This window comes from Canis lupus, chromosome 8 (assembly GCF_011100685.1).
Source record: "Canis lupus familiaris isolate Mischka breed German Shepherd chromosome 8, alternate assembly UU_Cfam_GSD_1.0, whole genome shotgun sequence".
In the NCBI taxonomy this organism is placed as follows: Eukaryota; Metazoa; Chordata; class Mammalia; order Carnivora; family Canidae; genus Canis; species Canis lupus.
In genome coordinates, this window is record NC_049229.1 from 75,865,059 (window position 1) to 75,888,879 (window position 23,821).

Consider the following 23,821-nt stretch of genomic DNA (forward strand, 5'->3'; position numbering starts at 1 on the left):
GTAATGTTTAGACTATACATCTATCCCTCTTTGGTTAGGATTTTCCCTCATTATCTGATGATTTCTGGTGCAATTATAAATTGCATCCAGTCCTTGTTTTTCTTTTTTATATTTCATTTGCACTATATAGAAAAGCCATTGACTTCCTTCTATTCATTTTACATGCTCCGATCTTGCTGAACTCCGGTGTCAGTACTAGAATTTTTTTTCTAAGGAATCTTTGGGATTTGAACTCAAAATAACTTACCTGTGAAGAGTGAAAGTTTGATTTTTTTCTTTGCTGAGTTGGAGGAAATTTCCTTCTGTTTGCTGTCTGATTGACGAGGCTAGGCCTTCTACCAAATGGTGAAGAACAGTGGTGACGGAGGGTATCCCTGTCCTGTTCCTGATCTTAGGGGAAAAGCTCTCAACTTTTCCCTGTTGAGGAAGACATTCTCCAAGTGTCTTCTATAGATGGCTTCTTTGTTGAATATGTTTTCCTGTGCTACACAGCAAGAAATGTTTAACATGAATATACAAGCGCTCTTGCCAAAAGCTTTTTGGGCATGAGTTGAGAATATAAAATGGTCCTTATCCTTTGTTTTATTAATGATCCAAATCGCATTGTTGGATTTGCAGATGCTGATCCACCCATACAGACCGGAAATTAGGCCCATTTTATCATGGCGAATTATCCTATTAACGTATTGGTGGATCATGTTGGTTAGGATCTTGGCGACATTTGCATCCATATCCATCAAGGATATTAGTCTGTAATTCTCCTTTTAGGTTGGATCTTTGTCTGCTTTAGAGGTCAAGGCACTGCTACCCTCTGAAAATGAGCTTGGAAGTTTCCTTTAATTTCTATTTTTTGGAAAATTTTCAGGATAGGTATTAATTCTATTTCAATACTTCTTCATTCCCAGGGGTAGCCATCTGTCCCAGGACTTTTGATTGTCAGAAGACTTTTAAATATGTTTGATTTTCATTCCTTGGTTTGGAGCCTTTACATATTTTCTATTCATTCCTGTTTCCAACTGGGTTGTTTCTACATTTACCTGAAGGTATCCATTTTTTCTCTGATTGTTGAATTTGTTGGCATGTTATTGCTCATAATGTTCTCTCTCTTTAATAGTCTGTTTTTCATGTATTTATTCAATATTTATTTAAGCTCAATTTCCCAACATAGAGTAACACCAAGTGCTCATCTCATCACGTGCCCTCCGTAGTGCCCATCACCCAGGTACCAAGTCCCACCACCCACCTCTCTTCCCCAGCCCTTTGACTCCCAAGGATAGGAGACTCTCATGTTTTGTCTTCCTCTCTGATTTATCCCCTCTCATTTTACCTCCTTCCCTTATGTTCCCTTTTGTTGTATGAGAGAAAGTATGAGGATTGTCCTTCTGGGACTGACTTATTTCATTGACTTAATACTGTGTAGTTCCAAACACGTTGATACAAATGGTAGCTATTGATCCTTTCTAATGACTTAGAAATATCCCTTTGTATATATAAACCATATCATTTTTATCAGTTTGTCTCTCAAAGGACATCATGGCTTCTCCCAGAATTTGGCTATTGTGCACACTGCTGCTATAAACATTGGGGTGCAGGTATCCTGCCATTTCACTGCATCAGTATCTTTGGGGTAAATCCCCAGCAGTGCAATTCCTGCGTCGTAGAACAGATCTATTTTTAACCCTTTAGGAACCTCCACACTGTTTTCCAGAGTGGCTGTACCAGTTCATATTCCCACCAACAGTGGAAGAGGGTTTCTCTTCCTCTACATCCTCTCGAACATTGTTGTTTTATTTTTTATTAATTTTTGCCATTCTCTTGTGTAAAGTAGCAACTGATTGTGTTTGGGTGTGCTTTTCTCTGACAGAAAGTGATGTGGAGAATTTTTTCATGGACTTGTTGGCCATATGTAGGTCTTATTTGGAGAAATTCCTGTTCATGTTTTCTCCCCATTTCTTAACAGGATTCCTTGTTTCTTGGGTGTTGGGTATGATAAGTTACTTACACATGTTGGATACAAGCCCTTTGCCTTATATGTTATTTGATAATATCATCTTCCTTTCTGTTGACTGTTTCTTTTGCTGTGCAGAAGTTATTTATCTTGAAGAAGTTCCAATAATTCATTTTTGCTTTTGTTTCCCTTGCCCTCATGGATGTATCTTGCAAGAAGTTGCTGTGGCCAAGTTCAAAAAGGGTATTTCATGTGTTCTCATCTACAATTTTGATGGAATCTTGTCTCACATTTTGATTTTATCTTTGTGTACGGTGTAAGAGAATGGTCTAGTTTCATTCTTCTGCACGTGGCTGTCCAATTTTCCCAGCACCATTTATTGAAGACACTGTCCTTTTTCCACTGGAGAGTCTTACCTGCTTTGTCAGATAAGAGTTGACTATGGAGTTGAAGGCCCATTTCTGGGTCTTCTATTCTGTTCCATTGATCTATGTGTCTGTTTTTGTGCCAGTAACGCACTGTATTCAGGATCACAGCTTTGTAGTGCCACGTGAAATCCGACATTGTGATGCCCTGGCTCTGGTTTTCTTTTTCAGTATTCCCCTGGGTTTTTGGAGTCTTTTCTGATTCCACACAAATCTTAAGATGATTTGTACCACCTGTCTCAAAAAAGTCCATGGTATTTGATAGGGATTGCATTGACTGTATAAACTGCCCTGCGTAACATTGACATTTTCACAATACTAAATCATCCAATCCATGAGCATGGAATATTTTTCCATCTCTTTGTGTCTTCCTCCCTGGTGCACAGGGAGTGCTGTTGTGATTCAGGAAAATGTTCAGTTGATGAGTATGGAGGTATTTGTAATTGATCTATAGTCCAGGTCAGGGAAATTTAAGTTCAAGAAGTGAAAGTAGTAGAGTTGTTTACAAAAGTATGCAGATGCTAGAGTTGATTTCCCAAGTTTCTAAGACAGAGAATGAATACTTTAACACAAAATCCTATGTCCAGAGAGACTCCGTAGGGAAAACTACTCCTTGGAGAGGAAGCCCAGACCCTGACAGGAAATCTGCTGATAACCTCAATCTGCACCTGCTCCTGGGCCTTCAAGTCAGAAGTGTTGAGTAGTGTGCACCCCCTGGTGGTCCCGATCCCCTTCTACAGGGAGGTTTGTGTCTGGGCTCACACTGAGGTCCTGTCACTGTGTCCATCGCACAGTAATATAGGGCCATGTCCTCGGCTCTCAGGCTGTTCATCTGCAGATACAGAGTGTTCTTGGAATTGTCTCTGGAGATGGTGAATCGGCCCTTCACAGCATCAGTGTAGTATGTGCTACTTCCATCACTCCTAATTCAGGCGACCCACTGCAGCCCCTTCCCTGGAGCCTGGTGGACCCAGTGAATGTAGTAGCTACTGAAGGTGAATCCAGAGGCCACACAGGACAGTCTCAGGGACGCCCCAGGCTTCACCAGCTCTCCCCCATACTCCACCAGCTGCACTTCACCCTGGACACCTGCAGACACAAGGCATCCTGGTCAGAAAATTATCCCACATCTTCTGTTTCTCTCATTCACCTCCATTCACATATTAAAGGTCTCTTATACTTCATGAATTACCTTTTAAAATAGCGATTAGGAAAACCCAGGCAAGCAAGGACTCCATGGTGAGTTGTCTGTGTTCCGTCCTGATCACTGAATATGGTCACCTGGAGATACTGGGGCTTGGGCTACTCTCCCAGCTCGAGGTCGGTGCTGGGGTGCTTTAATTAGTGGAGGGAGGTCCATATTTGCATGTCCTCTAACTATATCTTCAGCTCTTGACTACAATTCGATTCTAACGAGTTTATAGCAAGGATTGCATTACCTTTGCAGATCACTTTGTGATGATGTCACTCAGGAAATATCAAGTTCTCATCTGTGAGTGGTGTAATCTTTTCATTTCTGTTTGCTTTATAAAAAGTCTTTCATCAAAATAGGCCATTTTTAGTATGGTATTTTATCTTTCATTCAAATTTATTTCTAAATAAAATTTAGAAAATATTTCTAAATAATTTTTTAATTTTATTTCTAAATTTTTATTTTTGATGCAAGTTAAAGTGATATTTTTGTTAATTTTATATAGATAGTTTTTGTTAGTGTGTGGAATCATAGCTGTATTTATTTTATATCCTGAATTTTCCCTGAAATCCTTAACCGATTCTTAGAATTTGTAGAGTTTGTAGGCATTGCCCCTGTAGCAGATCATGTCATATGGAAATGAATAATATTTCTTCCTCTCTACTGATTAATTTTTTATTACCTACTTACCCTGGGTAGATCTTCACCTTGTTGGAGCAGAAAAATTGCTCTGCTTTTCTTCTGATTTCATTGCCTCATCTAATAGCTAAGTAGACATAAGACAACTAAGGGGAGATGCATTTTATTTTCCACGTGCATGAGCTATGTAAAATACGACACCTGGACCATGATTACAGCAGGCAGCACTTCTGTTCTTAGAAAATATGATGTTCCGTTTGTAGATATTTAAGGCCAGGATTTGGGTTTGGGTTAGTGAATGAGTGAGCGGATGACAAGGGTTGTTTGCAGAGCCTTCTGAGCCCTGTTACCATGATTTGGAGGCAGGTTTTCCTCTCTTGAAACGGAGAAAGTGTGAATCCCACGAAATATTTATTTAACTGGCTGAGGGAGCCTAAACGGTTCTTTACACAACAAATGCAGTCTGAAAATGCCAGAGTATCAGCGTTGGATTCATGTGTCACTAGTATCTTTGCCTGTGCCTACAGAAGTTAGTAATGTCTGTCTCAACTCTGTAAAGAAAGTCTGTGATGTTTTGATAAGGATTGCACTGACTGCATAGAATGTTCTGGGTAGCATATATTTTTAAAACATTCTTGTTTTTAAAATTATTTCATAACTTTCTTATTCATGAGAGACACCTAGAATGATCCAGAGACATAGTCAGAGGGAGAAGCAGGATCCCTACAGGGAGCCCATTGTGGAATCCATCCAAGGAACTTGAGTTTGATGAGAGCCAAAGGAAGACACTCAATCACTGAGCAACCCAGGTGTCCCAACAATAGTTATTCTTCTAATACATAAGCATACAATAGTTTTCTATCTCGTTGTGTTTTCCTCAGTTTACTTCTTGAAACACTGTATAAGTAGAAAAGTGTTGAAAAATTCGAAGAACCACAGGAGGGGGCATCACAATGTTGGTGGTCAAGCTGTATTACTTAGTCGTTATCATCAATACAACCTGGTACCTGCACAAAACAACACATAGATGAATGGAACAGAGTAGAGAAGCCAGAAATGGACAATCAACTCTATGACCAACTAATCCTCCAGAATCAAGAGTGAATGCGCAATGGAAAACACACAGGCTTATCAATAAATAGTGTAGAATGCTCAGCAAAGTAACTGAAGAAGACGCAAAGAAAGGGAATATATTCCATGCCCATAAAATGGAAGAATAAATATTTTTAAGATTCCTTTGCTACCCAGAGCAGTCTACACATCAATGCAATCCCAATCCATCTACCATGTTCCCCCGTGTAGATAACACGCCATGTGATATTGAGGGTACAATATAGTGATGACACTTCTATCCATCCCCCATGGCTCCTTAGGACCAGTGTTCTCCCTTATCCTGATCTGCTATGTCACTCGGGACCTCCCACCCCCCCTTTAATAACCAACAATATGTTTCCATCTTGATGAAACTGGTTTCTCTCAATAAATTTTTCCTCTTGGCTAATTTGTGTTTTTTAATTGAATTTTGCATATGAGTGAGTCATACGGTATTTGTCTTGCTGTGACTTAGTTAACATTACACGCACTAGTTCCACACTCTGCTGCAAATTGCAAGGATTCATTCTTCTTTGTGTATATCCGCATTTCTGCATCCTTTCATCAGTAATGGACAGTTGGAATGCTTACCTCATTTGCCTATAGCACAAAAAGTTCCTATAATTAAAGGGATGCAAATTTCTCTTTGAATTAATGCTTTATTTTGGGGGGGTAAATACACTATACCACAACTATTTGCTCATACAGTAGTTCTATTTTTAACTGTAGTAGGAATATCTATACTGTTTTCACAGTGTCTACACCAATGTCACACCCACCAGCAGTGTAAGAGGAAAATTATAGCCTTTAGAATCTCTTCACAGTGTTTATGTCATGGAAGAAGTTTTCAGAGCATGATGCTAAGACCCTAAGAGGAGACGACTGTTCAACTGACCTCCTTCCCTGGATTAAGAAATCCCTAGATCTTGTGTTCTCTGGTGAGGTTGAGTGTCCTCTGATGGTTCAAGTGCACATGCTGGATCCCAGGATCCCAGCAGACATTCACGGACCTGTTTTCCTCCCTTCTCCTGTATCCACAATCAACATAGAGAACTTTGCAGCATGAGCACCATGGAGCCTCCTGTTCAGAGAATGTCTCCCCTGACTTATTTCCCATCTTTGCCTCCTCACTCTGCTCCTGGCCTACAAATATCCAGCTACCCTTACTGTATTCAGAGGTGTCCAGGAATCTTGTATCAAGTATTCATTAGCACATTTAAGAGACAGAAGCAGTTTTTCTTCGATAAAAGTGAGAAGAAAATGAAAGACGCTTTCAGGACTCAAAAATTATACTGAAACAGGCAGATAAAGTGCTCTGCCTCAAACATGTACCAACTTCAAGGAAAAGGAAGGGTTGAACCAGATTTAAAAAAAAAAACAAAACAGCACAGTAGTTGGAGTCTGAGATTCAGAACATTCTCAAGCCTTGATCCTAATGGAATGTTGCCCAAATGGATGTTCATTGCTTAGTGTTGGCGATGCCTTTTGAACTTATATTTTACCTCCTCTGGAACAAGAATGTCAGCATCTGTTTTTTTTATGTTTGTGGGGAGTTGTGTTCATAAGGAGGTGATCTGTGATTTATTTTATTTTTTTAATTTATTTTTTGTTTGCTTTTGCATTTTGTTTTTTTCCAGTGTTTTTATAAGATTTTATTTATTTATTCATGATAGACGCAGAGAGAGAGAGAGACAGAGACACAGACAGAGGGAGAAGCAGGCTCCATGCAGGGAGCCCATGTGGGACTTGATCTGGGGACTCCAGGATCACCCCACCTGAAGGCGACGCTAAACCACTGGGCCACTGGGGCAGCCCCGTTTCCAGTTTGTGTGTGTGTGTGTGTGTGTGTGTGTCTGTTAGATTCATAGATCTATCACCTCCTAGAAAAGGATTTACACCAGAAGAAGGAACCCAAATATCATGATACATGAGTTAGATGATTAGATTTGGGGCGATATAAATTATTATATGTAGGTAAAATTTGGCCTTGGGTCATTGCTGTTATGGGTTGCCATTTAGGGTGATGCCAATGTGTGTCACTGTGAATGCCATGTGAGAATAAGGTGAACATTTGCATGTCTGAGTATGGACTGTATTTATCTAGGTCATTGTTGAATCTGTGGTTGATAACTTTGTGGCCCAACGGATTGTCTTGGTTGATAATTTCAGAGATCTTGATATTATCACCATGATGGTAAGTTTCGATCTGGACATTGGAGGATTGAGTGACATTCACCTTCTGTCCATCTCATGTATCCAGATGCGGGGGACTGAGGACTCAACATCCATGAGTGGCTTCAATCTGTGAATTGGGCAGGGAAACCTCATAACCAGGTGAAGCCACTTTCCTTTATAAACTCCAGGTCTCTTTCTGGTTTTGTGTGTCTAACTGAACTCAGATACGTGTACATGGATGGATGGAAAACTCCATGAGTCAGAGAGAGATTTTGCCATATAAACAAAAAAAGGTCCCTAAATTTGTCATTGCGCCTGAATCTGGTGTGCACCTGGTTCTCTGCAGGCCTGATGGGATGATGCAGGACACTTGTCAGTGGAGGAGGGAGCTATCCCTAAAAACATAGCTCTGGGATGTCTGCCAGAAACCATGACCATCCTCAGTGTGAATGTGATTAGACGCAGGGGTGTCCACAGCGTGTCTCTTACCAGCAATCATTAGGTCCCTGATATTTTTGTGGAGCCATCAAGCCTCTGAGTTGTTTCTCTCCAAGTGTTTCATTGCCATAGGTTCTATTGGATGGAAATGTAGCCCTCTCAGTAAGTTCAGGGGCCCTGCTTATCCTGGAAGGACTCATTCCTGGGATCTTGTCCCTGGTATTAACCTCTGATCTGTGTTCTGATAGTGAAAGTGAATGTCCTCTTCCCTTAAAGATAAGACCTGATATGGTTTCCACACTTCTTCCCAACCATTCTCAGTGTGAATCACTAATGAGATTGCCATTGGTCTGATAATTCTCCCTAGGAGCCAGTGCTGGGATTCATGGGTGGTGTCAGGGGGTGAAGACCAGGGTACACTCCTGGTAAACAGGCATCCCCAGGCTCAGTATTGTTTCCTACAGAGGAAAGGGAGGTGAATGGGAATGCCAGCTGACACTTGTCTGTGACTTCTGCAGATCCAGCAGCAGCCTGTGTGAACCAGTCTGGTCCAGGAGTTCAGTATGACCCCAAGCAAGCAGGTTGTGGGAGACCATGCCTGGATCGGCTGCCCGTGAGGTGTGGGCACAGATGATCTAGGATGGGCAGCTTTGGATCGATGTCTAGCTCATGGGACACCACACTGATAGTCCCTATAGTTTAGTTAACCAATGTCCTTTATCTGTTATTAATAAAATTATAAAATGCAAAAAGAGAGACTTGTTTAATTAGATTCCTTTGGCTACGTCCTTTGAGGCAAAATTTCTCGTTATTCCTGAATGTAGAATGATCATAAAATTATTCTGAAACCTTTAAAAAGACATTTATAAATATACGGTAGATTTTCTGTCAGTTAAACCGCTTTATATTTATTTTAGAAATAATACACAGAGTGAATCTTAAAATTCTTGAGGTGTAAAGCACAGTACTGTTAGGCATATGTACTGGAAATTGTCACCCTGAAGCACCTACAACAGAACCTCATTGATTCCACAACACCTGATATGTGGGTCAGCCCTTCCAGGCTCAGAGGCTCAAGAACCAACCAGAGTCATACCGCTGGTCGCATATCATCTGGTCTTTGCAAGAGCTCCCATGGTTATTGATATACTTGAGTTGAGTAGAGATACAGATAATATGTTAATGTTTACAAGGTATATCCTCTTCATCCCTCATGTAGGAAGCAAATAACATCAGGATAATTAGGCAGGAGTAAAAGCACAAGCATATTCCAGAGCAAAAATTTAAGAATAAGCCATCTACTCCCAGGTCATACAAGATTCTGAGGGGCAAGATGGCAGAAGAGTAGGGTCTCTTAGTCACCTGTTCCCACCAAATTACCTAGATCACTTTCAAATCCTCCTGAACACCTAAAATTCGGCCTGAGATTTAAAGAGAGAAGAGCTGGAATGCTACAGTGAGAAGAGCTCATGCTTCTACCAAGGGAGGAAGATGGGGAAAAAATAAATAAAACAGCATCCAAAGGGTTAGGGGCCCCAGCGAGGAGCTGGGCTAAAAGAAGACTTAATAATCAACATTTTTTAAAAAAAGAATTTATTTATTTATTCATCACACACACACACACACACACACACACACACACACACACAAACACAGAGGCAGAGACACAGGCAGAGGGAGAAGCAGGCTCCATGCAGGGAACCTGATGTGGGACTCGATCCCAGGTCTCCAGGATCACACCCTGGGCTGAAGGCAGTGCTAATCTGCTGAGCTACCCTGGCTGCACAATAATCTAATTTTATCCTACTTTTCACTACACCAATTGTTAGTTTATAAAGTCCAGAATTTCCATTTTTTATAGATTATTAAATTTCATTTTCACATAAGTGGTAATTAGTAAATCCCTGAATACTATCAGCTTTGTTTAATAGAAAAAAACTGCCTGAATTATGCATGAAACATAGGACAATGAATAAAATTTCCATTAGTAGTTCTTTTTTAAAATTTTTATTTGAATTGCAGTAAACACAGCTGTGTGTGTACACATGTGTGGTAATTAAGTATTATTCAATTATACACATGTGTATATATTTGATATTTGTGTAATCAGCACCACAACTAAGCCGTAGAACTGTTTTATAGAAAGTATCCCGCATGCAATCCTTTTATAGTCAGTCACCACAATACCAGTCACTTCTCTAACTGTTGGAAACCATTAATCTTTATAAAGTTTTCATGTCAAAAATGTTATAAAATTGGAATCATACACAATGTACCTTATGGATTGCATTTTTTTTCATTCAGCATAATTCCCTCTTGGTTCATCCAAGTTGTTGTGTATTAATAATTTGTTTCTTTTCATAGCTGAGTTGTATCCCATGATGTAGATGAAAACTGTTGGTTTAACCATTCATTGGCTGAAGGATATCTGGGCTGATTCTGAGTTTCAGCTGTTACAAATAAAGCTGCTATGAACATTCAAAAAAATGACTTGCAGTACAGGTTACTTCCAGTGTAACATCCGTTTCATGATCCAACATGCTGATTGAACACTTCCATACATCATCCAGTGTTCATCAGGACAAGTGCACTCCCTAAGCCCCATCTGACAGGTCATCCATCCCCCACTCTCCTCCCACCTGGTAACTATCAGTTTTATCTCTGTATTGAAGGGACTATTTCCTGATCTATGCATCAATCTCTTTGCTCATTTGTTCTTTCTTAAATTCAAACTATGACTGAAAGTATACAGTATTTTCTTTTTCTCACTGGCATGTCAATTAGCATTATGCATACTACCTCCATCCTCATACTTCTAAATTGTTAGATTTAATTCCACTGCATTGATTAGTAAAATCCCTATGTATCTAACTCTATCTATCTATCTCACATGTTCTTTATCCATTCATCAGTTGACAGATACTGGGATTGTTTCCATAGTTTGGCTAATGTAGATAATGCTGCTGTAAACATCGAGGTGCGTGTATTCCTTTGAATCAGCACTTTTGTAATCTTAGTGTAAATACCCAGTAGGGAAGTTGCTGGATCACAGGGGAGGTCTACATTTACCTATTTGATGTACCACCATACGGTTTCTCTGAGCGGCTGCACGCCTGCCCACCCACATCTCCTGATCAGAGAATTCTGCAGGGCCCCGGTTCTAGTGGAGGTGGTTTCATGGCTCATTTAACGAGCTGAGCAGAGCACACCCAGTTAAAACTCATCACATTCTTCCCAAGGACCCCACACTGTCCCCTGCAGGCAGGGAGAGCATGCATAGATGCCAGACCTGAAGGAAAGAGGCACCAAAACAGTACAGCACAGTGCACGCAGAACACACCAGAGACACTCTCTGAAGACCCAGACCCAGCACCCTATGTGACCTCTTCTTCATAAAACTGTTATAGTTGTAGCGGGATCTATAACTGGCATTTGTACACACAGAGGAAGATAAAGACTTAGAGAAAAATCCAAGACTAAGGAATTCAATTCCAGTTTGCTGCCTGGAACCAGCTCAATTTGGTTTTCTCAAGTCAGTCCCTTTGACCCTGCCAAATGAGACAAGACTTCTGTTCTGCCTCCAGATCCAGCAGTTTCCATCCTTGAATGGGTCGTGTGCATCACAGAGACTGCCAGCAGCCCATCCCATCCAAAATGCAAGCACATCGACTGTAGGGAGACATATAACTCATTACAATTATATTCCTGCATTTCTTATCCTTGGGGAGGTTGCCTGAACTCCTGCCTGAAGCCGATGTCACATGGTGATAAGTGTTTTTTCTCTTTGTCACCCATCAGTGAGGTGATTTTCATGGAACACAAAACTCAACCGTTTCTACTGCAATATTAATAACAATTGTATGACATACACCCAGACAGATGGCCTCACATGGGGCCAGAGGGCAGGAAGCATTCCCAGTCCTGGTGTATAAGGGCCCTGATCCCATAATGAGGCTGCATCTCCTGACCTAAGTGGTCCCCTGAGGCCCCATCTCCTCCTCCCATCACATGGACATTAGGTTCCAACATGTGGCTGTTAGAGGACTCAACAGTGAGCTGATATGAGCATCTGAAGGATTCATGAATTATTCCTTGCAGGTGGAAGGTCCTCCTCCACTTTTGTTCTCTTAGTTTTCATAATTGTTTAGTGGAATATGTCATCACACAGTATTTTTGAGTATTACCTGCTGTCTCCTTGATCTCCAATCCTCCCTCTTCTACTCCTGCCCCACCAATGGGAAATCCAGCAAGCGCCCTTGAGTTCTGTCCCCAGATACTGGTAGGAAACTGACTCCATATAATCCCCTCCTGGATCAAGACCTCATCATCACCACTTTCCCTCAACACACACCCTGAGCCAGTGTCTTTCCCTGGCTCCATCCAAACATATCTGATTGCTGAGAGACCTGCCTGCTCTTAACTGAAACAATGATGAAGCTGAAAACATTTTAATACTCGGGTGTGTGTGTGTGTGTGTGTGTGTGTGTGTGTGTGTTGATGCTCAGACTCCACATCCACAGAACCTCCTGGTGTGAATCCTGCTTCCTTCCCAGGCTGTCACTGACATGGATCCTGTGTGTGTGGATCATGATATTGACCCCATTAGGGGTAGGTCTTCGTTTGCTTTAGATATTTGATGCATTTGCAGCCTCATGTCCAACATGGAGTTTATGCTGCTTCTACCAAATTTCTCCCTGAGCTGAGTGGTCCTGTAATGCACAATGATTGCAAGTGCGGATCGCGGAAATGCTTAGTTAATGTACATGGAGATATTTGCAATTAACTGGCATTTAGGGAAAATAGTAAGCAACTGTAAGAATCTCTGTCTTGGCAATATCACAGAAGTGACATTGTGTTCTTGACAATGTATCATATCAGGGTATACATGATTTTTTTTTCTCTCAGGATATTCTTGATCAAGGTAATGTGTGTTGGGTCTTTCCACTGTACATTTACTATTCTTCCCTTTGTAACCAATAACTATATTTGGAGAGATGCTCTGAGATTACATAAATATTCTGCTTCACCCAATTATTTTATTTATTTTATTTTATTTTACTTTATTTTATTTTATTTATATATATTTTTGTTAGTTTTGATTCTGTTTTTTTAAATAATAAATTTATATTTATTAGTGTTCAATTTGCCAACATACAGAATAACACCCAGTGCTCATCCCATCAAGTGCCCCCTTCAGTGTCCGTCACCCATTCACCCCCACCCCCGCCCTCCTCCCCTTCCACCATGCCTTGTTCGTTTCCCGGAGCTAGGAGTCTCTCATGTTCTGTCTCCATCTCTGATATTTCCCACTCATTTTTTTTCCTTTCCCCTTTATTCCCTTTCAGTATTTTTTATATCTCCCAAATGAATGAGACCATATAATGTTTGTCCTTCCCCATTTGACTTATTTCACTCAGCATAATACCCTCCAGTTCCATCCACGTCGAAGCAAATGGTGGGCATTTGTCACTTTTTAAAAATTTTCTTAAAAAAATATTTATTTATTTATGATAGACAGAGAGAGAGGCAGAGACACAGGAGGAGAGAGAAGCAGGCTCCATGTGAAGAGCCCGACATTGGACTAATCCTGGGACTCCAGGATCACGCCCTAGGCCAAAGATAGGCGCCAAACTGCTGAGCCACCCAGGGATCCCCATATTTGTCATTTCTAATGGCTGAGTAATATTCCATTGTATTCATATACCATATCTTCCTTATCCATCCATCTTTTGATGGACACCGAAGTTCCTTCCACATTTTGGCTGTGATATCGCCAAGAAATACAAAACCTTAATCTAATCATGCCAAAAGGATCACATATACCCAAAGTGAGAGGCATTCTTCAGAGCAACTGACCAGTACTCATCAAATGTCTCAAGGTCATGAAGGACAAAGAAAGACTTAAATAGCTGCCATAGGTTAGCAGAAACAAATAAAACAGCAACTAAATGCAGTTTGGGATCCTAGTTTGGATTCTGGGACAGGAAAAAAATATTTGGAAAACTGGTGAAATTTCAATAAGAGCTATAGATTACTCAATATTATAGTACCAGGGCAAATCATACAACTGTATAAAAATTTTTATTATAGCTGCCAAATTAATACAATGTCACCATTCTGCTAAATTATAGTTATTCACTATCCTAGCTTTTTTATTCCAAATAAATAGAGCATGAATTACTCCTTCTTAAGAACCAGTTGCATAAGCCTATGTTTTCTAGAATCATTACATTTACCTATCCCCCAAATTATCTTTTCTATTATACTATCTCATAAAATTCACATATTTATTGTTTGCCACAATGTGCAGTGTACTCAAGAAGATATAAGATGATGATAATGTTTCTACCTGCATAAACAAATCTAGAAAAACAGTTTATGTAATTTATGTTTTATATGCCTACTATAACCTATTATCAGGTAAATTAAAATTACTGTGAAATCTTTTTTTGGGGGGGGCATGGATTTACTTCTAATTTTGTTTGTTGTATTAGATGTACATTAGTGCATTACAGTATAAAACATCAATCTGAGTCTTTGAATTTAGGTACAGATTCAATCATTTGGTGGTTTTTCTTTTTTTAATAATAATAAATTTATTTTTATTGCTGTTCAATTTGCCAACATACAGAATAACACCCGTGTGCTCATCCCGTCAAGGGCCCCCTTACTGCCCATCACCCATTCACCCCAACCCCCCGCCCTCCTCCCCCTCCACCACCCCTAGTTCTATTCCCAGAGTTAGGAGTCTTTATGTTTTTTCTCCCTTCCTGATATTTCCCACACATTTCTTCTCTGTTCCCTTATATTCCCTTTCAATGTTATTTATATTCCCCAAATGAATGAGAACATATAATGTTTGTCCTTTTCCGATCGACTTACTTCACTCAGCATAATACCCTCCAGTTCCATCCACGTCGAAGCAAAAGGTGGGTATTTGTTGTTTCTAATGACTGAGTAATATTCCATTCTATACAGAAACCATATCTTCTTTATCCATTCATCTTTTTAATTGAAGTTTGATTTGCCAACATATAGCATACCATGTCATCAGCGAAGAGGGAGAGTTTGACTTCTTCTTTGCCAATTTGAATGCCTTTGATGACTTTTTATTGTCTGATTGCTGAGACTAGGACTTCCAGTACTATGTTGAATAGCAGAGAGTGGACATCCCTGTCTTGTTACTGATCTTAGGGGAAAGGCTCCCAGTGCTTTCACAATGAGAATTATATTTGCTGAGGGCTTTTTGTAGATGGCTCTTAAGAGGTTATTTTAAGATTTTTTTATTTTTTATTTATTCATGATACAGAGAGAGAGAGAGGAAGAGAGAGAGGCTGAGACACAAGCAGAGGGAGAAGCAGAAGCAGGCTCCATGCGGGATCCCAACGCGGGACTCGATCCTGGGAATCCAGGACTGCGCCGTGGGCCAAAGGAAAGCGCCAAACCACCGAGCTACCCAGGGATCCCTGACTTTTAAGATGTTGAGGAATATTCCCTCTATTCCTACACTCTGAAGAATTTTGATAGGAATGGATGCTGTATTTTTTTCAAATGCTTTCTCTGCATCTAATGAGAGGATCATATGGTTCTTGGTTTTTCTCTTGCTGATATGATGAATCACATTGATTGCTTTATGAGTGTTGAACAAGCCTTGTGTCCAGGGAATAAATCCTACTTGGTCATGGTGAATAATTTTCTTAATGTACTGTTGGATCCTATTGGCTAGTATCTTTTTGAGAATTTTTGCATCCATGTTCATCGGGATATAGGTCTGTAATTCTCCTTTTTGGTGGGTTCTTTGTCTGGTTTTGGAATTAAGGTGATGCTGGCCTCATAGAATGAATTTGGAAGTACTCCATCTCTTTCTATCTTTCCAAACAGCTTTAGTAGAATAAGTATGGTTTCTTCTTTAAATGCTTAATAGAATTCCCCTGGGAAGCCATCTGGCCCTGGACTCTTGTGTCTTGGGAGGTTTTTGATGACTGCTTCAATTTCCTCCCTGGTTATTGGCCTGTTCAGGTTTTCTATTTCTTCCTATTCCAGTTTTGGTAGTTTGCGGCTTTCCAGAAATGCATCCATTTCTTCTAGATTGCCTAATTTATTGGCGTATAGCTGTTCATAATATGTTTTTAAAATCGTTTGTATTTCCTTGGTGTTGGTAGTGATCTCTCCTTTCTCATTCATGATTTTATTAATTTGAGTCTTCTCTCTCTTCTTTTTAATAAGGGTGGCTAATGGTTTATCTATCTTATTAATTCTTTCAAAGAACCAACTCCTGGTTTTGTTGATCTGTTCCACAGTTATTCTGGTCTCGAATTGTTGAATTTTGCTCAAATATTTATTAACTCTCTTCTTCAGCTGGGTGTAGGATCTATTTGCTGTTTTTTCTCTACCTCCTTTACATGTAAGTTTAGCTTTTGTATTTGAGTTCTTTCCAGTTTTTGAATGGATGCTTTTATTGTGATGTATTTCCCCCTCAGGACTGCTTTTGCTGCATCCCAAAGATTTTGAACTGTTGTATCTTCAGTCTCATTAGTTTCCATGAATGTTTTTAATTCTTCCTTAATTTCCTGGTTGACCCTTTCATCTTTTATCAAGATGGTCCTTAAACTCCACGTGTTTGAAGTCCTTCCAAACTTGAAATCTAATGTGAAATGGTGCATCCGCTCTGGAAAACTGTGTGCAGGTTTCTCAAAGAGTTAAAATTAGACCTGCCGAATGACCCAGCAATTGCACTGTTGGGGATTTACCCCAAAAAAGCAGATGCAATGAAACGCCGGGACGCCTGCACCCTGATGTTTATAGCAGCAATGTCCTCAATAGCCAAACTGTGGAAGGAGCCTCCGTGTCCATCAAAAGATGAATGGATAAAAGAGATGTGGTTTATGTATGCAATGGAATATTACTTAGCTACTAAAAATGACAAATACCCACCACTTGCTTCCACTTGGATGGACCTGGAGCTTATTATGCTGAGTCAAATGAGTCAATTGGACAAGGACAAATATTATATGTTCTCATTCATTTGGGGAATATAAATAATAGTGAAAGGGAATAGAAGGGAAGGGAGAAGAAATGTGTGGGAAATATCAGAAAGGGAGACAGAACTTAAAGACTCCTAACTCTAGGAAATGAACTAGGGGTAGTGGAAGGGAAGGAGGGCCAGGGGTGATGGTGAATGCGTGTCGAGCACTGAGGGGGGCACTTAACGGGATGAGCACTGGGTGTTATTCTGTATGTTGGCAAATTGAACACCAATAAAAATACATTTATTATTAAAAAAATAAAATAAAATTACGATGAAATCTATTGATAAAAAATAATCGCTCACTTTTGTGCATGCCATAATTCCTGTTTTCCTATTAAAAACGGATGTGTCTAAATCAGAGACTGAATATGTATGCACACATCATCTGCCTAGATAACTCCCTGGGGAAAACTGCTCCTTGGAGAGGAAGCCCAGACCCTGACAGGAAACCTGCCCAGAGCCTCCATCTGCTACTGCTCCTGGGCCTTCAAGACAGAACTCATGTGGAGTGTGCACCCCCTGGTGGTCCTGATCTCCTTCTACAGGGAGGTGTGCATCTGGGCTCACACTGAGGTCCCCTCATGGTGTCACTCACACAGTAATAGATGGCCGTGCCCTCGGCTCTCAGACTCTTCATCTGCAGATAGAGTGTGTTCTTGGCATTGTCTCTGGAGATGGTGAATCAGCCCTTCACAGCGTCTGCGTAGCCTGTGCTACATCCAATATTGCTAATACCTGCGACCCACTGCAGCCCCTTCCCTGGAGCCTGGCAGACCCAGCTAATGGCATAGATACTGAAGGTGAATCCAGAGGCCACACAGGAGAGTCTCAGGGCCCCAGGCTTCACCAGGCTCCCCCAGACTCCACCAGCTGCACCTCACCCTGACACCTGCAGACACAAGACATCCTGGGTAGGAAACTGTCCCACATCCCCTGTTTCTCTCACTCACCTACACTCACAGCCTCAAGGTCTCTTATTCTTCTTTAATTACCTTTTAAAATAGCGGCAAGGAAAACCTAACCAAGGAAAGATTACATGTTTAGTCGTCTATGTTGCACCCTGATCCCTAAACAGGGTCACCTGGGGATCCTGGGCCTGGGACTCCTCTCCCAGCAGCAGGGTCGGGGTTGGGCTGGTTTAATCAGTGAAGGGAGAGCCCTATTTGCATGTCGTTTGAATATATAATCAGCTCCAGACCTATATTTGATTCTTGCAAGTTATTAACAAGGATTTACTTACATCGGTAGGCCACTGTGTGTAATGTCTTCTGACATTATGAAGTGTTCACATCTATGAAAAAAATGTCTTTGCATTTCTTTTTGACTGTTTAAAAATCTCTCATCAATGTAAGTTCTTTTAGTGGACAGTATTTTACCTGTTTCAGAATACTTAATCTTACATAGTACTTTCTTAACACCGGTGCCAATGTAATAAGGTTTTATTAATTACCTTTTAAGTTCTTTATTGTTATGGATGCTTGCGTGGCTCAGTGGTTGAGGTCTGCCTTCTGCGCTGGGAGTGATCCTAGAGTGCAGAGATCCAGTCCCAAATTCAAAAGAATGTAATGTAGCAGAGCAAACAATCACCTGAAGTCTTTTCCCATCATGTATCTGTACCCTCCTGTATAACATGTCCACACAAGACTCTGCCTGTTTTATACATGAATTCTGCTGTTTTTTTCCATTGAGTTTTGAGGGTTCTTATGGTATACAGTCAGAAATCCTTCAACCCCAGGATATCTAAGAATTCACAGTAGGGAAAGGATAGTCTCTATAGCAAATGGTGTTGGATAGCCTCATACAAATAATGACACTTGGTCCTTATCAAACATCACACAGGTTAAAGGACACAGAAAATCTCAAAAGGGATTAAAGAGTTAAGCGGAAGTCTCAACCCTAGAACTTACACATGTAAACTAAGGGGAAAACATCATGATCTTTGCTTGGCTGTGATTTATTTATTTTTTAAAGATTTATTTATTCATGAGAGACACAGAGAGAGAGAGGCAGAGATACAGGCAGCAGAGAAGCAGGCTCCATGCAGGGAGGCCCACTGGAGACTCAATCCCAGAACTCCAGGATTATGCCCTGAGCCAAAGGCTGTTGCTGAACTGCTGAGCCACCCAGACGTTTCATGGTTTATTTGATATAACATTAAAATCACAGTATAAAAAACAAAGACCGATGAGTGAGGCTACCTCATGCACAAAGTGTGCAGAACAAATATTAGCAGAGCAAGAAGGTAGCCTATGAAATGGGAGACAGTGTGTTCAACTATATACTGAGACGGATTTAGACTCCAAAATACAGAAAGGTCTCTTAATCTCAATAGAAAGTCTGACAAAATCCAATAATAACAAACACAATTCTCTCTTTAAACAGTTGCTCAAGGATGGGTCTCCCGGTCGACTCACATGGTTAAGCATCTAACTCTTGGTTGTGAGTCACGTCATGATCTCAGGATCCTGGAATTGAGCCCCAAGTCAGGCTCTGGTCATGGGGAATCTGCTTGGGATTTTCTTTCTCTCTCTCCGACTCCTCTCCTTCTCTTTCTCTCTAAATAAATATATAAAATATGATTTTTTAATCTGGACAAGTTCTTCTATCTTTATTTCTCTATAGAAGACAAACAATAGTGGGATCCTGTACAGACAGTTGATTAAAACTGTGACCTCACTCTGTTCCCGAACACTTGACCTCATTTCCACCTGAGTGAGAGGAAGGTCTAGACCTCAGATTGTGGGGAGAGACAGTAGCAGGAGACAGATGGACTCAGTGGAGGTATCTTAACCTAGTCCTGCTCACCTACAGGAGAGAACCAGAGACAGGTGTTTGAGGGGACAGTTCCTATCACAACACACATCACACTCTCAGGAACCCCCCCATCAGAGGACAAGAGGTGGTTTGTTTCAGTATGTGGAGACTCCATACCTGAGGACATTGTGCAAGGAGGGTAGCATGCAACCTGATGCGTAGGAGCTCATCATCTGGGTTTGGGGAAGAAAGAGGGACAGAAAGCCCAACGAAACAATTGTGACCACGGCCTGGCTTAAAAATGCCCCAGGCTGCATGGCCTGTCATCTTTGAGACTGCTGACTTTCATGGAACTGCATGTCCTTGAGATTCCCATTGGATCCTGGGTGTGCATCAATAGTGTGGCTTCTTATCGCAGAATCCTGTCCCATTGTTAGATGTTTTCTACTGGCATTATTCTTTAAATCACGAGGGCTTTTGGGGGGTTTTCTAGGCTTCTAACAGAAATGAAGACACTATAATTCATCACATGCCATTTTTACAAGAACATTGGGTTTCTTTATTCTGGAGCAAGCACTGAGGAGTGGGATTTCCAGGTCCCCTGGTAGGTTATCCATCATTAATTTCAGGAGGAACAGAAAAATGATTTTCCAAAAATGTTTCATTTTTCATTCCTACTTGCAGGGTTGAGGCCCAGGTGTCCTGTTTGCTCCCCAGGATGTTCTGGTCAGTGCTTCTTTCATATCTGAGCCCCCGGGATGAGTGTATAGGGCATCTCATTGTGGTTGATGTGAATTACCCTGAAATATACTGGTGGGATGTGTCCTCTCCTGTGCTTACTTCATGTATCTGTACCCTCCTGTATAACATGTCCACACAAGACTCTGCCTGTTTTATACATGAATTCTGTTGTTTTTTCCATTGAGTTTTGAGGGTTCATATGATATTCAGGTGAAATTTCTTTGTTGGTTATGAAATTTGGGCAAGTTTTCTCTTGGTCCATATCTTGTATTTTATTACCTTGATAAATACGTGTGTAGAAAAATGTAGCTGATTTTCACTAAGTGCATTCTTAATATTTGGTGTTATGCATAATGATTTTTACCTATAACATTCTGATTTCATGATTAATGATTGCTTATGAATAGTTTCTCCATTGACAATATATAGAAAAGTCTTGTTTTCTTTTTCCTGGACTCCTCAGTGTTGACCTGTCCCGTAAGTGGTCTCTACTATATCAGTGTTATTTTTTTATATGAATATAGAATCTGGCAATTGGTTTTCATTTGCTTTTTTTGTAAGCTGTACGAATTTTTTTCTCATATTCAAATGTGAAATTGTGATTTCATGTAAGGTGCTCTGTTGTATCTGATCAGTCTGGTTGTTCAACAGGTTCATCTAGTTGATTTTTCACAAAGTGTATTCTTAATATTTGGTATTATGCATATTGATATTTTATCTATAACATTCCTATTTCATGATTAATGATTTCCTATGAATAGTTTCTCCATTGACAATATAGTGAAAAATCTTGTGTTTTTTTTTCCTGGCCTCCTCAGTGTTGACCTGTTTTGTAATTGGTCTCTAGTAACTCAGTGTTTACATATTATATAAATATAGATTCTGTGAATTGATTTTCATGGTGTTGTTTTCATAAACTATAGCAATTTTGTTCCCAAGCTCAAACGTGATCTTATGATTTCCTGGCAGATGCTCTGCTGTATCTCATCAGCTGGTTGTTCATCACATTGAATAGATGTGGTTCTGGTGTGAAACATTATCATTTATCTTTCCAGGTGTTGGACTTTCTATACATCCTGCTGCTGTTCAGAGACAGGTTGTGGTACTTAGCCTTTTCCCTCCAGACTTTGGCATTGACTCCAGGGCCTTCCCCTGGAGGCTGATGGACCCATGTGACACCCTCACTGACATGCGCCGTGGGAACCCAGAGAAGGGGCAGGTGAGTGTAAGGGTCTGCCTGGGTTTCCCCAGCCCATATCCAGACTCCTGCAGGGGAACCTGGGACAGATCTCCTGTGGAAAAGGACAACACAGGATGGGGACAGGACTTGCCTTCCAATAAAAAATAAATTAAAAAAAAGAATTCTGGTCCTGGGTGGAACGAACCCGGTATGATGGTGCTCAAGTGGCAAAGTAGGGAAATTTTCAGGATCTGCAGTCCCCCTGAGTCCTACAAAGAAAAAGTTTTACCACGTGATGGATGGTTAAGCATGACAGGATTCTGGAGATGGGTAAACATTATGTCTGAGTGCAGGCGTTGTGATTTGTGTTTCCATAAACTGAAACATGTGTGGTCCTGTGACCTCTGTCCTGAGACCATCAGGCAGAAAGTAAGAGACCATGAGACCCTTGCTCAGAGGATCATCCCAGGTCGACACCAGAGGAATCCCTCATATTGACATTTAGAGAATCATTCATGTGTCTGAAATAAACGAGCTTAGACACAGGCAGGGTAAAGACTGGGTTCAGTTGTAAACTGAGGACAGGACGGCTTGATGGCTCTCCTGTGAGGGCTCCCTGAAGAGTGGGGGTGCAAACATTCAACCCAAGGTTAGAGGTAGGAGGCCATGTTCAGAACAGCTCTCTGATGCACCCAGGAAGAGTCACCAAACCACCAAAACAGGCCTTAACAAGGTAGGGTGTGAGAAGCTACAGAAAAAAACAAAACCAATAGCAAATGATAACAATCCATTGTCAAATGCATTGTGAATTTACAGATTCATCCAAGCCCATCTCAGGTCCAGGGGCTGCACATTGCCAGAGGAACTGTGTGCTCCATTCTCTCACGTTATGTTCTGAGTGTGTGTGTTTTGGGACAGCTGCTATGTGTATAAATATTAGTGAAATCGGCAAAGCCCACTACTTCCATGCTTCTGGGCATTCGGAGATGCTCCCCTGCCTTGCTGACCATGAGTGGACTAACCTTCCCTGAAACAGCTTCACCGCCATGTAAGTTCACATGTAGACTATGGAATAGCATGGTAGGGCTGTTAGTTATTGACATGACCATGTCATGTTACCTGGTTGTTGCATATCCCATGATGAAAATGTTTGCATTTAAATAAAATGATAAAGAGTAGATAAGTCATGTAGGCCCCTTGAGGGGTTCCATTGAGGAAATCCTAAAGGGAATCTGATCTCATGTCCAGAGGGAGAGTCACTGATGCAGGTGGGTTTGAAATGAGGACACAGGGCACCAAATGTTCACCAGTGACAAGGCGCACACATCACAGCCATCAGTACAACACAACCCTGTAAGCTGATGGTGAGACACATATCCCACAGGGTTATCACATCCTCATCTTCTGGAAACGTTATAAAGAATATCCTTAAACTGAAATTCCAAAGTGTCTGAGTATCTCTGACTCTCTTGTATCATTATTCTCCTACTGTGTGTCCACTGTGACTTTTTGACCTATACCTATGGTTTGCAACAGGTTAGTCTCACAAAGTTCCAGGTGAGAAATGCACCCTTCACTGGATGAGGGAGGCTAATGGATACTTTTCAAAACAAATACAGCAGGGCAATGCCACAGAATCAATGTGTCCCTGATATCTCTCTGTGTGCCATAAAAATCTTAGGATTATATGTTCATACTCTGTGAAAAATGTCCAGGATGTTTTGATAAGGAGTTCTTTGAATATGTAGAAGGTTCTGGGAAGCATAGAGATTTTCACAATACTTATTTTTGTTTTTGTTTTAAATATTTACTTTTTTTATTCAGGAGAGTCACACAGATGGAGGTAGAGACATAGGCAGAGGGAGAAGCAGGCTCCCTTCCAAAGCCTGATGCAGGACACCATCCCAGGACCCCAGGATCAGCCAAGCCAATTGCAGGCACTCAAACTCTGAGCAACACAGGTGCCCTGACAATATTCATTGTTCTAATCCATAAGCATGGAAGGTTTTCCATCCCTTTGTGTCTTCTTTAATTCCTTTACTAGATAGCCAAATAGGTAGAAACGTTTTGGCCAAAAAAAAAAAAAATCCTACAGCTGTTGGGCAAAACAATATTTGCAGACAAGCTCTATTGTAAAGTCTTTATCATCAAGATAGCCTGGTACTGGCAAAAACAACACATAGATCAATGGAACAGAGCAGAGAACGCA

General features: G+C 40.8%; 1 pseudogene and 1 gene segment (V, D, J or C); both read right to left on the minus strand.

Moving 5' to 3' along the window:
* Nucleotides 1-335: 335 nt before the first annotated feature.
* On the minus strand, nt 336-3,736 carry LOC119869043 (annotated as a pseudogene).
* A 1,445-nt stretch (nt 3,737-5,181) lies between these two features.
* Nucleotides 5,182-23,821, minus strand: part of LOC119869042 — a 48,141-nt gene continuing 29,501 nt past the window's right edge. The window contains 1 exon segment of the V gene segment in view: nt 5,182-5,211. Within this exon segment, the coding sequence occupies nt 5,182-5,211 (30 nt within the window).